The sequence below is a fragment of the Ciconia boyciana genome, chromosome 5 (genome assembly GCF_034638445.1).
Source record: "Ciconia boyciana chromosome 5, ASM3463844v1, whole genome shotgun sequence".
NCBI classification, from domain to species: domain Eukaryota; kingdom Metazoa; phylum Chordata; class Aves; order Ciconiiformes; family Ciconiidae; genus Ciconia; species Ciconia boyciana.
This window is the reverse complement of record NC_132938.1, coordinates 58,737,173-58,752,112: the sequence shown is the minus strand read 5'-3', so window position 1 is coordinate 58,752,112 and position 14,940 is coordinate 58,737,173. Positions and strand designations below refer to the sequence as shown.

The window sequence follows — 14,940 nt, the reverse complement described above, 5'->3', positions numbered from 1 at the left end:
TTAGAGGATTTTTTTGTTTTGTTTTAAACATGCATTAGGATCAGCCTTTGACTTCTCATAGATACTAGGCAAACACTCAGTTTCACCTAGCTGTTTAAAGATTAAACGGGGCGGGGGGTGTATTTTTAAAAGGATACTGCAACACAAGCTTGTGTGTGAGCCTACAAATTACAATATTGACCTTAGGTATCGCACCATGTAAGAAAAAACACTGCTGCAGTATTAGAGTGATTAGCTTGAGCCTCAGAAGCAAGTTTACCAATCGGTAGCAGCACTATTTCAACATAGGTACTCTCCTTTAAAGCATCTTAACTGCAGCAATGGCTTGAGGCTCTTTCTGTATCACACAACTTTTGGTTTATCACTATTTGTGTTTCAGAAGACATCAACTGAAAGTAATTTGTGTTATTAAATAAAACCTGGAACATTATCTTCTATTTGCTCTAATGAGCCATAAGGACTCAGGCAGAGACTAAGGCAAGAATTAGGGAACAAAGGCTCTTACCTTTGGCGCACACTGAAAATGCATTCCAGGCACAGGTAAGGTGGTAACGTACATAGTAATACAGCGGTACAGATACAAAGTTCCTATTATAAAAAAGAACCTGCGTCCCACTATTGATCTGAAAGTAAGGGAAGGGGGGGAAAAGAGTGAGTACAAAGTTCACATGCAGGATATACATATAACAGTTATGGAGCTCTAGCTTTATTATATAGCTAAATCCCTAGAATTAGAGAGCAGCTCCACCCCCTGCTCTTCATCACACATTTCTCTAAATCAAATACTAAAAAGTCTTTCTTCAGGTTCTAGTCTTGCTAGCTCATAATAGTACATAACTCCCAACAAAGCTCCCACCAAAGCTGTCCAACCAATTTAACATGGCCTCAGTCTAACTTAAGTGCGCAGTCAGGCATAGTTTTCCTCAACTCAGTGACCTTCTCTTTTTACTCCCATATTATAACCACGTACTTGACTTAAATATGTCTAGTTTAAGCAAATGAAGACAAAGGAAAAAGCTTCTAGTCTAGCTGTAGAGGACAGTGCATTCCTCCTCAAATTTGGATGAGATTTTTTACATCATCATGATTTCCTCTGTTAAAACATCGCTATGTCAGTAAACACACTTTGAAAAGCCCAATCCCAGAATAAATTTGACTAGTACAACGTAGGTGTCAAATTCAGATTTTAAAAATCTTATTCAATAATCAGGAGAAACCTGTGTTTTCGTACCCAGCATGGACACTGGAACATTTTCTAAAGAAGTCATCCCTTTGTCATTTTTCTGCCAGCCATATTCTACAATATTGCTACAGATGCCACTACAAGATTTCTTCTACCCAAAGTGAAAGAGGGAAAACAATGTTCTGAAAACATATGGCAGAGAAAAAAAAATACAGCTACTTACTTGTATCTAAGAAACAACCACTGGAATATCCATAATCCAACTAGTATCATTCCATTTATTTCTGATACAGAAAAAGCCCATTTCACACGATCAATGTAATCAAAAAATTTGTCAGGCAAGGGAGGGCTTAGCTCCTTCGGAGGTACTCTCTCATGGACCACAGTGATCATAACAGTTGTTAGAATCAAGTTGAAGAGAGCATAGACAAAGGCAATGCCTGTTTTCCACCATTCCAGAGGAAATTTGTTCCTAGACTCAGCAGGCATAGCAATCTGGATGTAATCAGGGTATTTCTTTGTTGTTTTTCGCAAGCCATTAGACAAGCCCTTTGGTTTGCTAGTGCCATTTTTGTTCTCTTCACTGACTGAGAGAGTAGGTCGTGAGTAGCCATTAGAAGTATCATTGTTTTGACCCTCCATATGCTCTTCAAGTTTTGCTGTCTCAATGGTATTCATTCCCCAGCTGTATGGCCAAACCGGGTTTCTCAGTGACCAATTCCCGGGCTCTCTAAAGTCTCTTATTCCTCAAAGTCCAACGTACTTGTTCCTAGATGATTTTTGATTTCTGTAAAACTCTAAAAAGTGTCCATTGTGCTTTCACTATTTAGGTACTGTAAAGCAAGTCGTGAAGACAAATCTTTCTTTCCTCTAGAGCTGTATCATCTGCAAAAAACCAAAACAGATACTGAGAACCTTCAGAACTAGTAATGTGACACTGAACAAAATATCTTAAAAATGCTTATTCTAAGTTCCATCCAAGTCTACTTACATACACAGTCAAAAGGCAAACTAGAGACAGGTAGTTACTGTGAAATAATTCATGCCAGTTCCTACTGAGTAACTTGATAAATTCAGATCAGTTTAGGAACTAGTAGCAATTTAGGCTTTTTTTTTTTTTTTTAAAAGGACAAGATCCACAGACTTTAATGATCATGACAGCACTTGCTTTATCAGTTGTGAGAATTAAGACTAATCCATGTTTGCAGCAATATTGAATTTTATTGCTTTTGTATTCCACACAAAATATCTCCTTTTTGACCCTAGGGTTGCTACAGTTATTAACATGGTTTGTCCATACAGATCAGGTAATCTTGTTAGTCCAGGTGATAGGACAGAAAACAGAAGGGCACTACAGGATTAGATTTTGTAAGGCATAAAGTAATCTAGATTCATCTAGAAAATCTACTCAGTGGATAGCTCCATTAAGTTTTCTTGGAGCTAAAAGAGTATTTCAATGAAAACAGTAAAAAAGTGTCTACATAGCTACTGTAGTACCCACTAAATAATGTCTGAAATTTCAGAGAACTGAGAAATATACCTCTGGATTAGATTCTTAGTTATGGTAACCTATATGTAGAACAGACTACAAATGGATTTGTGTTTGGCCTTTAGTTACTTAAAAATATGTCTAAATAGATTTTTTTTTTTAAAGAGGAACAAATAGCAAGATTCATTACCGCACAGGATTTATTTCAGGCTGCATTTGTTAATTCAGTAAAATCTAATTAGATAAAAATATTAGGTAAGTGCATACATTTTATAACATTTTCTACAAAGAGAAAAGAATACAGTTCACCTCTACAGAACTGACATTGCTCTAGTCAAAACAAAAGCCATTTTCCCCCCCCATCTTTAAAGTTCTGTGAAACCACTTCCTGGAGTTGTAATGTACCTATTTTTACTACTCTGTTCAGCTCCTATGGCAAAAGTAGTATTATCACATACAAAGTGATCGCTCTCTACCAGCAAATTATAATTATCTTTTTTTTTTAATTGTTTCTCTAAGAGAAGTTCAACACTACCACCACCTCAAGACTCTGCATGTTAACACAGGCTGCCACAGTTTGCCGCGCTATATGTACAATTAAGTCATCATGATGGAAACTAGAGCTGCCAGTCTCCCTAACCGTACATCACAGAACTTGGCTTAACAGAAAACAACCTGCTTAGGAAAAACCTGTCCAGTAACTGATCTCTTGATAGCAAGGACAATCTAAAACCAAAACTGGAAAGTAGGGTGTTTGTGTTTTGGTCCCACCCCCCCAAATAGAGAAGACATTTAACATGGTCAGCATGTAAACCCCACTGATTTCCTAGCTGCTGCTCTTACTGCTGAAAGTAAGAGGAGGTAAGCGTTCAGATCACAAATTTGTGAGATTCATACAAATTATACTGAAATAGTCAAGAAACATTTCTAAATTAACCTCTCAGCAGTGTTTCTGAAATCCACTGTCACTGGTTGACCTTTTCTAAATCCCTAATCAACAACTGTATGAAAACAAACACACACACCACCCGAACAACTCTCCACCCCCCAAAGAAAACAAGTAGTTATTTCAGATGCTTTTTCTCCCTTTTACTAATCAGACTGTAAACTCTGTTTCACTAAGAGAAGGGGATGTTTAACCCAGCAGCCAGGCCACAACCTTTCTGATGCTTCCTACAACTAAGAACATTCTTTTAGAGCAGCTGCAAAAGCAACAGCCTTACTTAAAACTGTAGTAGAACAACATTTCAACTTTCCAAGTGCTTTTCTTAACACACATGTTCTTCTATTCCCTCTGTCTACTAAAGATAAGCATACAACAGAACGCATAAGTGACAGTATAGAAAAAAAAAAATCTGAACCTAACTCCTTAAGTTTTGGAACACAAGCCTACCAAGCACTCACCTACTAAGTTGAGACCCTTCTTCTCAACATTATGTTATACATGGCAGTCACTGATGTAGAGATCAACAATAAAAACTTCATACATTTTATATCCTGCACAGTTGAAACATTTTTAGAATTATGCATTTACTGAAGAACAGAGAGCATCACAGTAAATAGCAATCTTAGTTATTTCTTTCTCTTCCCCACAAATACCTAACACCACTAGTAACATAAGAAGATTTTTTTCAGATGTTTAATGACATCCAAGTAAGCTTTAAAGATCAAAGAGCATCTGAACTACAGATGAACAATAACCTAACAACCTACACGTAGAGTGGCACTCAGGTTTTTATATTAACTTATTACACAAAATTATACCTACAGCTTTGCAGGAAAAGTTGTGTTCCTTCCTGGTACTTTTAAATGGATTGTAAGGCATATTGATCTACCATTTCTGATGGCTCATCAAGATTATTTCAAGCAGAGTGCATACTGTGGTCAAACCTTTGTTTACATTGATAGTTCAAGGTGCTATACATCATCTGATCTGTGATCTGTAAGAACATAGAGGCTTTCCTTTATAGTACCTTTTCAACCTGTTTCTCTCATATTCTAAAAGAAAGCAGAAACTCTATTGACGAAAAAGAAAAACACTCTGCTTGAAGCTTTCAGTCCCTTACTGCCAATCTGAGTGGCCAGAGAAGCGACAGAGAGCACCAACAGCCTAATCATCCTCTGCCACAGGCTATAAAAGGACTCCCCAGAAGTTCACAGATTTTTCTGCCAACTTCCTGTCCTCAGTTCACATATCGATCCAAGTCCCTGTGAAGGGTGTGTTCCTTTCAGCTTCCATGTTGTCCTTACGTCAATTTAGGTAAGATATCCTATTGCTTCTTTTGTTGAACTTGGAATGCCCCCATATAAAAATAGGATATGCCCATAAACCGCCTAGTAGCAGGCCTTAGACTTCTTCAGTAACCATGTAGCAATGCTCAGACCTGGCCATCTTGCCAACACCTAGGTTCTGAAAATCAAACTTAATTGCTCTAAGCTATGGAACATCCACTAGGGAAGTCTCAAAAGACTCACACAAAATTGGCCAAGTAACCCAAAAGGATAAATAAAATTCTTGTAAGGAATAAAGCCAGGTTTTAGGAATGAGTTTTCTTTTTGGAACCACTTCAATACCTTCTAAAAATAGACACATACCCTCATCAAGGAGCAGAGCTTCTTAACCAGCAATATTACAGCAGAAGTCATAATTGCCACAAGGAACAACATATTTCACAGAAAATCTGAAGAGTTAAAAAGATGCAAAAAGAGCAGTTTAACTGTTTATCATGAGCTTCTACTTGCTCTCATGCAAATAGCTCCTTTAGTTTCTGCATCCCCATTTGACTGTCATCCAAAATAAAATAGTTGACTGGGGGTACGGCTTTGAGACAGGAAAGCACATCTACATTTGGCTCTTTATGCTAGAACTTAAGAATAACAAGGAGTTTTATTTAGCTTGTTAGTCATCCGATTTTCACATAAAGGTCATTTACACATAAAGTTAGCTCACAATTGGTGTTTCTCATCCAGTATTTGGAACTTCTGTAACATTTCTCAAAATATTTTAACTTCTATAATTTATCAAGGACCAAATAGTCACAATTTGCACAGGCCTTCCAAATAAGTAGTTCCTAACCTGCTTTTCCAAATATGAACAATACTGTTGGAACAAGAGCATCCAAAACAGTAAGATCCATCTACTCTGACATTAAGGAAAGCTACACACTCGTATCCAAGATGGAGAAGGTTTCTAGGCAATAGTATGCTTAAACCTCATTCACTTTCGTTAAGGTTGGCTCAAACATTTGATACAGCTGTAATATATTCTTGTATTTGGTAGTTGTAGAAAAAGGGTCTGTAAATAAAGTACTGCAGAAAAAAACCTACAGAATTGGAGATAACATGAGAGAAAGTTATAGTATCATATTGTTGTCTATATCACAATTAGCAGGAAACAACTGTTAGCTAGTTTGTATTTTCTTCAGTCAAATTTTTAGGACTACTTATGGGACCAGAACTAGAAAAGAAGCTGGGTAGCCTCCGCTACCTTGACAGCAATGAATAAAAACTGGGTTTTTGGGATTTCTTTTTTTTTTTTTTTTTTTTAAAAAAAAAGCATTCCAGGTCTCAGTTTGTTTTTACAGTATCCCTTCTCCCATCCTATATGTATGCGTCACAGCATGTAGACCACTGGCAGGGGGGATGGGACGGGACATGACCACAACCAAAAAAACCCCACCAAAAACCAAAAGCCAACTGCTAAACCAGATCTGAGCAAAGTACATTTAGGTATGCAGAAACAGGACTGAGTTTAATAGGTTTGCTTATCATTTCTATTTCCCTACAGTAAAAATATTTTCAGAGCTGTGTTCATCTTTCAGCTGTACAGTGTTTATGCTTACAATATACAAATACATGCACAAAGTGAACTGCAGTTTATCTAAAAGTTACAAGTTTATCTACATTCTCTAATAGGCTGCCAACACATTTCTTGCTCATGGGATGCTAAAGAAGTACAAGTAAGATAAAGCTGTATTACAGAAGTACTGTTCATTCAAATGCTCTGAGCTGAGATTATCATTAGATTGTCACTTGCAATAAATTTGAACTTTTATAAAAAGCATTAACTACTTACCCTGTATAAAATTCTTTTCAGTAGTAGAAATAGAGCAGATATGCCCTCTACCTCTTGAGAGGGATTTTGCAATTCTCTCATTTAGGACTACTAAATCCCTACACTTACCCAGATAGAGGGGAAAAGCTTCAAGGTTACTGGGTATCTATTTGTACAATCCAAGTTTTACCAGTTCTGTGGAATTCTGTTTCTTCACACCTCTTAATAGTAAGAAGGATATTAGTTTCCATTTTTCTGGCATTTAGCATTCAGTGTGTTCCACAGCAGTATGTCCCAAAAAGCACAAAAATATTCACACCCACATATGTGTAAATATGTAGATTATTAATAAAATTTATGTAAATTTTTCCTTAAGAGCACTCACCAGGACCCCATTGACCACCTAAGCAAGAAAAAAAAAAAGCGTCTTTGAGCTTTTTTATCACTCTGAACACTACTGAGTAGGTTTGCCTTAATGTGAAGGCATCTTCAAACTCTTCAACTGTTTGGTCCCCAGACTCAAGAGGACAGTATTTGGTAACTAAGAGTCTGATGCCCTTTAAAGGTCCTTCAGAACCTGACACCATGACAGGCTTAGATTTTCCTCCCCGTTTTTTACCCTTATCTTTTAAGAACGAAGGTCACTATATTGTTAAACAGCAATTATTTGTTATCTTTTAGTGCTAGAGTAACTCATTCTGGCAATAACCCACATGGCGCAAACAAAGATGGTTTTATTTACAGGTTAACAGTCTTTCCTAAAACAAAGGTTTTGAGAATGGTCAGAGTCACATCTGTAGAATCAGAAGCACTAACAGAATAATTCAGGTTAGAAGAAACCTCAGGAGGTCTTTTAGGCCTCTGGCCAGGATCAGCTATGACATCAGATTAGATTGCTCAGTGCTTCATCCAGCTGTACCTTTAACACCTCCAAAGAGGCACAACCTCTCCAGGCAGCCTGTTCCACTGTATGGTTGTTCTCACAGTGTAAGGTTGTTTGTTTGGTTTTTTTAATCTACTTTATTTGTATCTACTTCTTATTACAAATTATGCCCCTTGTGTCTCATCCTCCCACCATTGTGAAGAGCCTGGCCTCGATGTTCCTGATGACCTCCTTGTAGGTATGAAGGAGCTGCTGTTCGGTCCTCCTGAGCCTTCTTTTCTTCAGGCTGAAGCAACCCAGCTTCCCCAGCCTCCCCTCACAGGGCCTGTGCTCCAGCCTCCTGACCACCCTGACGGTCCTTCCGCTGGGCTTGCTTCCAGTTCATGTTTTTCCTGGATCAAGGACCCAAAACCAGACACAGTATTCTGGATACAGCTAAGAAGTACTGAGCAGAGAGGACTAATCACTTCCCTATAAATATTGGCTATGCTCCTATTAAATACAGCTCAGGATAGCGTTGGCTGCCTTCACTGCCAATGCACATTGCTAAATCCCTTTTCAACAGAGCTGACAGAAATATTGACCTTTTTCCAAGAGGCTAAGGACTCCCTCAACTTCTTCAATCCAGAAGAATGAGATTAAGAATAAGTCTTCTTCCTATTTAATCCATCCTCTCCAAAATGAGCCTGTTTCAGTATTTCAGATCTGGACAAAAGAGTCTGCTAATCTGAACCAATACTTAAGCTCTGAATAAGCTGCTTTTGAATAAAGGCAAAAAGGCTCTATCACTGCATAGTTTGCAACATTGCAAAGAAATGTTGGGCTTACAGCCTTTTTTCCATTCATTAAAAATGACTATTGTAAACACTCTACAAAGAGTAGAGGTCACTCTACTACCTCAGTCTTACCAGGCAAAATAATTCCAAAAGAGTGCCAAAAGAAACTTCTGGATCATCAGGCTTTTATTTAGTTTGCTGTCTGAGCATCTCAGGCTTCTCACTGCTAATTGCTTTCATTCTGCCATAGCTTTGCAGACACTGTTGAAGAACCACTATCCAAAGCTTCTCAAACTATCCAACGACTTCTCAGAGAGACAGCAAGGTTTAAAGATTTGTTAAGAGCCTAGCAGCACATCTGATGCCCAACATCCGTTCTAGCTCACACAGATTTGCAGATTACCAGCTGTGGGGTGGGGGGCCTGGCACAGAAGGCAGGAATGTTTTAGATTGTTTTGTGAAATCCTCCACCTAGTTACCAAGGGTAAAGGTTGCACTTCATAATGGAAAGTCAGACCCAGAGATTAGTCACCACTTTCAGTACAGGGTGGTGAAGAATCACGGTGACTAATGTGTGCTTTAAAGTGACTCTGCTACAGCTTATCAGCCATCAGGCAGCTAGAAGAAGTAGTCACATACTTAGAGTAAATTTATCAGTGATACACCCTAAAAATATTTGGGTAATTTTTAAGATAATGCCTGTCAAATTTTCCCCCTGTGCTACTCCCAAAAAGCAGCAGTGCCAACTCCAAAATAAGCGGTCACATTTATGAGAATATTCTCAAATATTTCCTGCAGCAATAAGAACCCTCTTCCTAAAAGTTTAAAGTGAGAGGACAATAATTGCTTAAATTTGCAGAGTATTTTACAACATTAGCAGGTAGTAAGGAATACATGCACAAGTTGTACAACCCAGACAAAAGCTATTTCAGCACTGAAGTATACACAGAGGTTCATAACTCACATTTAACGAAAGCCTAATACAGACATTAGTCCTTGCAAGGCATATGACATTAAAGAGACAACCATTAACTGTAATCCTCATCTAGTGATAGCAGAAAGACACCACATGAATTCTTAGGACAGAGCATATTTAAAACTGATTAGTATCATACTATAAGCTAGTTTCACATATCCCTCAGTTCAACTGGCACATTACAAATTATGGATCTCTACATAGGAGCAACACTTGCTGTGTTCAGAGGCTCAAGCAATGAAAACATCCCTTTTCAGAAACACTAGTATCTCCTCCCCTCCACCCTTTATCTTAGGGCATTCTATATACGTATCCTGATCAATGTTTTACCCTCTGTGCCAACACTAAAAACCTAGCACACTACACACTATCAAACAAATCAGGAGTCACTGAATACCTTCTCCTCTCCCACCCAAAAAACTCCTAGACAGTTTTCAGCTTGCTCAACTCTGACGTAGCTGCCTGGAAAGCTTAATGAATATTAAGAGGGATGGCAAGAGGGATGATACAGACACAACACATCCTCTATCATTGACGGTAAACACACAGATTGGCTGAAAGTGATCATGAAACATGATCTGCTCCCTATTTTGTTCTTCCCCTCTGCCTTCTTGCCACAACTACCAGTTCCTAACCCCACCTACCACCAAGCAGCAACAGCATCTCACATCACAACCAACACCCGCAGTAAAATAGAGATGGGAATACTCAGACCTCTTTTTCAAGCTGTTTGTTCACAGGCTCAGACACCCAAATCTAAGTCCAGCTCACACACTGAATGTTTGTTTCCCTCTCACTTTTTTTTGCAGCTTTTCATGCCACACTTTCAGAAGTAAAACCAGGTAAGTTTAATTCTAACACTGAGAAGTTAAGACTACTGAACAATTTCAGTGACTACCATGATCAACTCACACAGATGTTATATGTAGGGGATTAGAACAACAGCACAGAATCCTTACATAATATTCGAGCTTCCAGTTTGCAATAACCAAAATTATATCAGGTTTCCTATATAATGGGTAACCGGGTTTTTCACTTAAATTCTACCCATGAAGTTTAAACACTACACAGTTAAAACTGTTCAAAAAAAGTTATCACAACCTCAGCTTCCAATGCAGTCCCATAATTTTTCTTAAACTTGTTCAAGTGTTCCATTAGCTCAAGATTTTCTATTAATAGAAGAAAATACTTTCCACATTATGCTGACAAGAAAAAAACATTTCCTTTTTATATTATTTAATTAGTCAGGGAAGATGACACTGTTTAGCTTTAAATACTAAACACTTAAGTACTATGCACTTCAACACTTCCTTCTTCATTTTTGTTTCTGCCACAGATTGATGAACAGAACACACATTTCCTTAGAATTAGCTCTTCTCCTGCCTGGCACGCTATCTCCCCACAACACAGGGTATCATTGTTAAGTAAAGTTTCAAGAGGATGGTAACAGTGGGACAGCAGTAGAAAGTCATTACAAATATCACCCAAATTCTTTCTGGAATACCTTTCCCAGACATTTTGCTATCTCCATTTGAGCCTCACTGTACAGGTCAGAAGAACAGGCCAGGAATACTATTAATGTGTTTTTACTGCCCCTCACAAAGCTACTATTTACCTCAGTACCTAACTAAACATCTCCAAAATAATTCAAACCTATTTCATTATTCCCTGCCTTTGGTAAGAAATATTTTCTATCCTCTAGCATTTAACAACCCTGCATTGAACATCACCGCAATAACAAAATCTTTTTATGCCAAGCCTCTCATGAGGCTCAGCATACAGGCTTTTACCATTCACAACAATCCTTTCATTTATTTTCCTTCCTCTTCCCACCTAATAGTTTGAGAAGTTTATTGCTTGTTTAAAGCTTTTAAAAAGGATTTAAAGAACCAAGTTAGTCAGAAAGGATTTAAACAAGAAAGCTGGTGATGCTCATCCAAAATTCCTATTTACTAAAACGGCAAGATTAAAACTATTCCTGCAAGAAAACAGCCGAGTACCATCTTCAGCATTGCTCCTAGAAAAGCCATCACTAGATTCTCTCATTGTAGCATTAGACAACTGCTTTGCAACATCTACATCTTGTCCATGCACATACAGCATGATTAAAAAGGTACAAATGAAATTAATCTAGTCACCGGAGTTATACTGATCTTACCCTACCAATTGGTAAGATCTGGTGTGAAAGTACTGAGGTTACTCTGAATCAACATATAATGCTTTTATGATACACTGTACCACGTACCTCAGGTAGTAATTTCCACTCCATAAGCTACCCGTTATGCCCACGGGAGGCTTCTAGTTATCATTGAACCTGTTAAAGTATAGGAAAGTAAATGATCACTCAAACTAATCAAGCATGAATGTGAGGTGGAAATACAAGCTGGCCAATCAGACTGTCTGCTAAATGGTATTTGTATCAGTTGCACAGTGTGCTGCAGCCAAATATTGTTTATTTTCCATTTCTTTGTTTAAAGACTTGAACAGAAACACCACTATCACTTTAAATTTTGAGTCAAGATACTATTTCCACAGTAAAAAACACAAGCTGGAACCCAAGTCCAGTTTTGACATTTGTCTTACTGTTCATGAGAAATTTCAAGGGGTGGGGGGCAGAAAAGAATGCGTGAGCAAACAATGTTTCAGAAAGGACATTTGGAAAAAGTTGTTTACAAATATATTTCATAGTTCTTGGTCACATTTTCATGTGAGGTCCTAGAGCTCTAAAACTTATTTCTAAATAGAAAGCATTTTATAAAAATGATTCAAAAAGCATTTCAAAGCATTCTTATCCCACGTCCAGCCAGACATCTATATATACACTGATTTGGGAGCGGAAAGGGAAGACAAAGAGGTGTCAAATAGACTAGCTGAAATGTGAAATGCAGAGAGACTGTAACTACAAGGTGACAAACAGATTCTGCAGCAGACAGAACTGCAGACAAAACTGTTTAAGAGAATAAAGTTAGTCTCATCTCTAGACTCACCAAGACCAGTGATGTTGTGAATGTGTGCTAAGTAACCATAGTGTACAGTAAGTGGTGAATCAACTAATTCCACATGATCAGTTACAAGAGTCTAAGGAAAGAACTAAGCGTTCAACTGGAAATATTGTAATAAATTTTAAAGAAGAGAACACAGAACTCAGCAAAATTAGGGCACAGTAAAAACAATTATTCTGGTCTACCAACTGGTGAATTCTCATGAAGAAGCACATCTGACTACATATTGCTATTTCTGTTGTGCTCCTGCATGAATCTTCCTCAAAAATACCAATTATGCCAAAAGAGATTTGCACGTTATCAGCAAGGATAGTTCATGTACTGGCTTCAGAAGTGACCTTCTAACGGTAGGGCAAATTGACACAATCTGAGAGAATTATTGTCTAGAGCAGTAAAGAGCAGACATTGAGTAAAGACATCTTCCAAAGCCAAAAGTGTTTCTTCCTACATTCCTAAGATAGCTATACTAAAGCTATCACACTCAGAAGAGTTATATCAAGTCTGAAATAGTTCAATTCCAACAAAGTGATAAACTATCCTAGTCTAAAAAGGACTACTCAGAAAACAGTCTCTGTTTTCCAAAGTTTCCTCATGTCTGACAGTAAGATTGATGAAACTCATTTGGACAGAATTGAGACCTATTCAACTCTGCTTCTATGGGGCAACAGTACAAGCCCTATGATGGTACAAGGTGTGATCTCTTATTCTGCAAGAAATCAGTCAGGGCAGTCACCTGAAGTGGCCAGGGTCAGAATTCATAGTGAAATTCCTTAAGCATGTTCAGACACCAGAACACTGAATATTCATACACACATATTGAGACACTTTCCAACAAGAACTCTAGTTTCCACTATCCCTCAACATTTGAGCTGAAGCACAGACTTCACAGCAGGCAATTTAAAAAAAAACCAAAAAAAAAAACCACAAACACACACCAAAACCAAACCAAAAAACTGGGGAACAAGTTACTATTCAGTTTAACTATATGAACTATTTTCATCACACATACACAGAATAACCCAAGACAAGAGGGTGCTCACACACCTACATACTTTCTCTAAAGTAGTAACTCCATTCTGAACTGTTAGGTAAAAGGCTAAGTGTTGTTTGGCATGTACCAACGTGAAGATCTATTTGAAATATAGCTAGATTATCTGCAAAAATACCTCATGGGCAATCACTCTATAGGTGCTGCCTGGCTAAGAGGTAAACACAGACAAAAAGGTCCTTTCAGACACAGCTAGGCTTAAGTTACATCAGGCTGTACATAAAATATTAGGCCAAAACTGATTAACCACTTTTGATGCCTTGATGTCAGGAAGAAGGTCCTGTTGAGCTAAGGTATAGGTCAATTCATTAGTACATCTGGCCTACATGCCTTCAACTCCCCAGACTTGCTTCAGGTGAAGCATTTCAATCTGTTCCCTCAGACCAAGTCTGGCATTTTGCTTATAATGAGTTTGTGTCAAAGACTGAGATTTAGCAGAGAAACAAGCAGCAGCCACTTCATAGTTCAAACAATGCCCAAGACATTCTAAACTAAGGAAGTGTACACCTAGAAAACCTCTCCACGTACTTACAATTCACATACCTGGAATTATGAAGTGACACAGCACTGGCAAAAAAAAAAAAAAGAAGCAGAGGTTGCCTTTGCTCCTCAACTTGATCTATGAACTGTCCTAGACCTATAGGACTCATGAAAAGAGGAGATGAAAGGTATGGAAACAGTGTTTTAAAACAGTCATAATAGCGACAAGACAAAAAAAGTCATCCTAAATAACAACACATTTTCTGTCCACTAAGACTGTCGTCTACTCCATTGAATCCCACTATTAGAAATATACAACAACAAAAATACTGTGTCCTGCAGTTTACAAGCCTTTTGATGAAAGGAGAAAGGCTTGTAACCAGATTCTAATCAAAAACACTATAGAATATCACTATAAATACACGCGTAAGTAGATTTTTCATGTTCCTTTCTCAGCAACACGTCACCAAATCATAAGCTTTGTAATATCAGTCTAACACCTGCTGAGTAATACAAATCATTAAAACCAGAGTAAGCATTTTCATAAGTGTTACAGAAGACTAATCAAGATAGTAGTTCTTTGAGCAAACTATGTGAGGTCTAAGTACAATACTCCTCCTGCAGTTGTGCCTGTAATTGCAATACAGACTTTGACAACCAACAACCTTTTCTGCATATTACATGCATCACAGTCAAATTTTGACTAAACTGTGTTGCCTTAAGCACATTCTAGAAAGGCTTGCAGTGCTAAAAGCTTTGTGTCCAATTTCACTACAGCAGGATGCAGGGGGAGAATAGGAAGAAAGCGCACATGCATGCACACTCAAAAAAAGTTGTGGGTAAGGTAAAAAAACATAGTTCTAGTGTTTGCCCTCAATGCAGCACAACAGAACAGAGATCTCCTGCTTTCCTGCAACTCTTCTCTGCACTCCAGGCCTTTGAGGGGGAATAGTGTCCCTTTTTAACTTCAGTTGTTCGGTACTGAGCTCCTCAAATGTAAAAGAGCTAAAGAGTTTAATCCAAACCTTGTGTTTAAGAGTTTATTTTAA

General features: G+C 37.9%; 1 protein-coding gene across 5 annotated transcripts in view; it reads right to left on the bottom strand.

The window, feature by feature from the left end:
* SGMS2 (sphingomyelin synthase 2) overlaps positions 1–14,940 on the bottom strand; it is a 41,396-nt gene that overhangs the window by 13,260 nt on the left and 13,196 nt on the right. For 4 of the 5 annotated variants that reach the window (XM_072862314.1, XM_072862316.1, XM_072862313.1 and 1 more), the window contains exons 2-3: positions 1,407–2,068; positions 506–623 (exon numbers count right to left, since the gene is read on the bottom strand). In XM_072862314.1, the coding sequence (XP_072718415.1) occupies positions 506–623; positions 1,407–1,861 (573 nt within the window). In that variant the 5' untranslated portion in view covers positions 1,862–2,068. Of the gene's footprint in view, positions 1–505; positions 624–1,406; positions 2,069–11,606; positions 11,676–14,940 lie in introns of all 5 variants that reach the window. The other variant, XM_072862315.1, reaches the window with a different exon arrangement.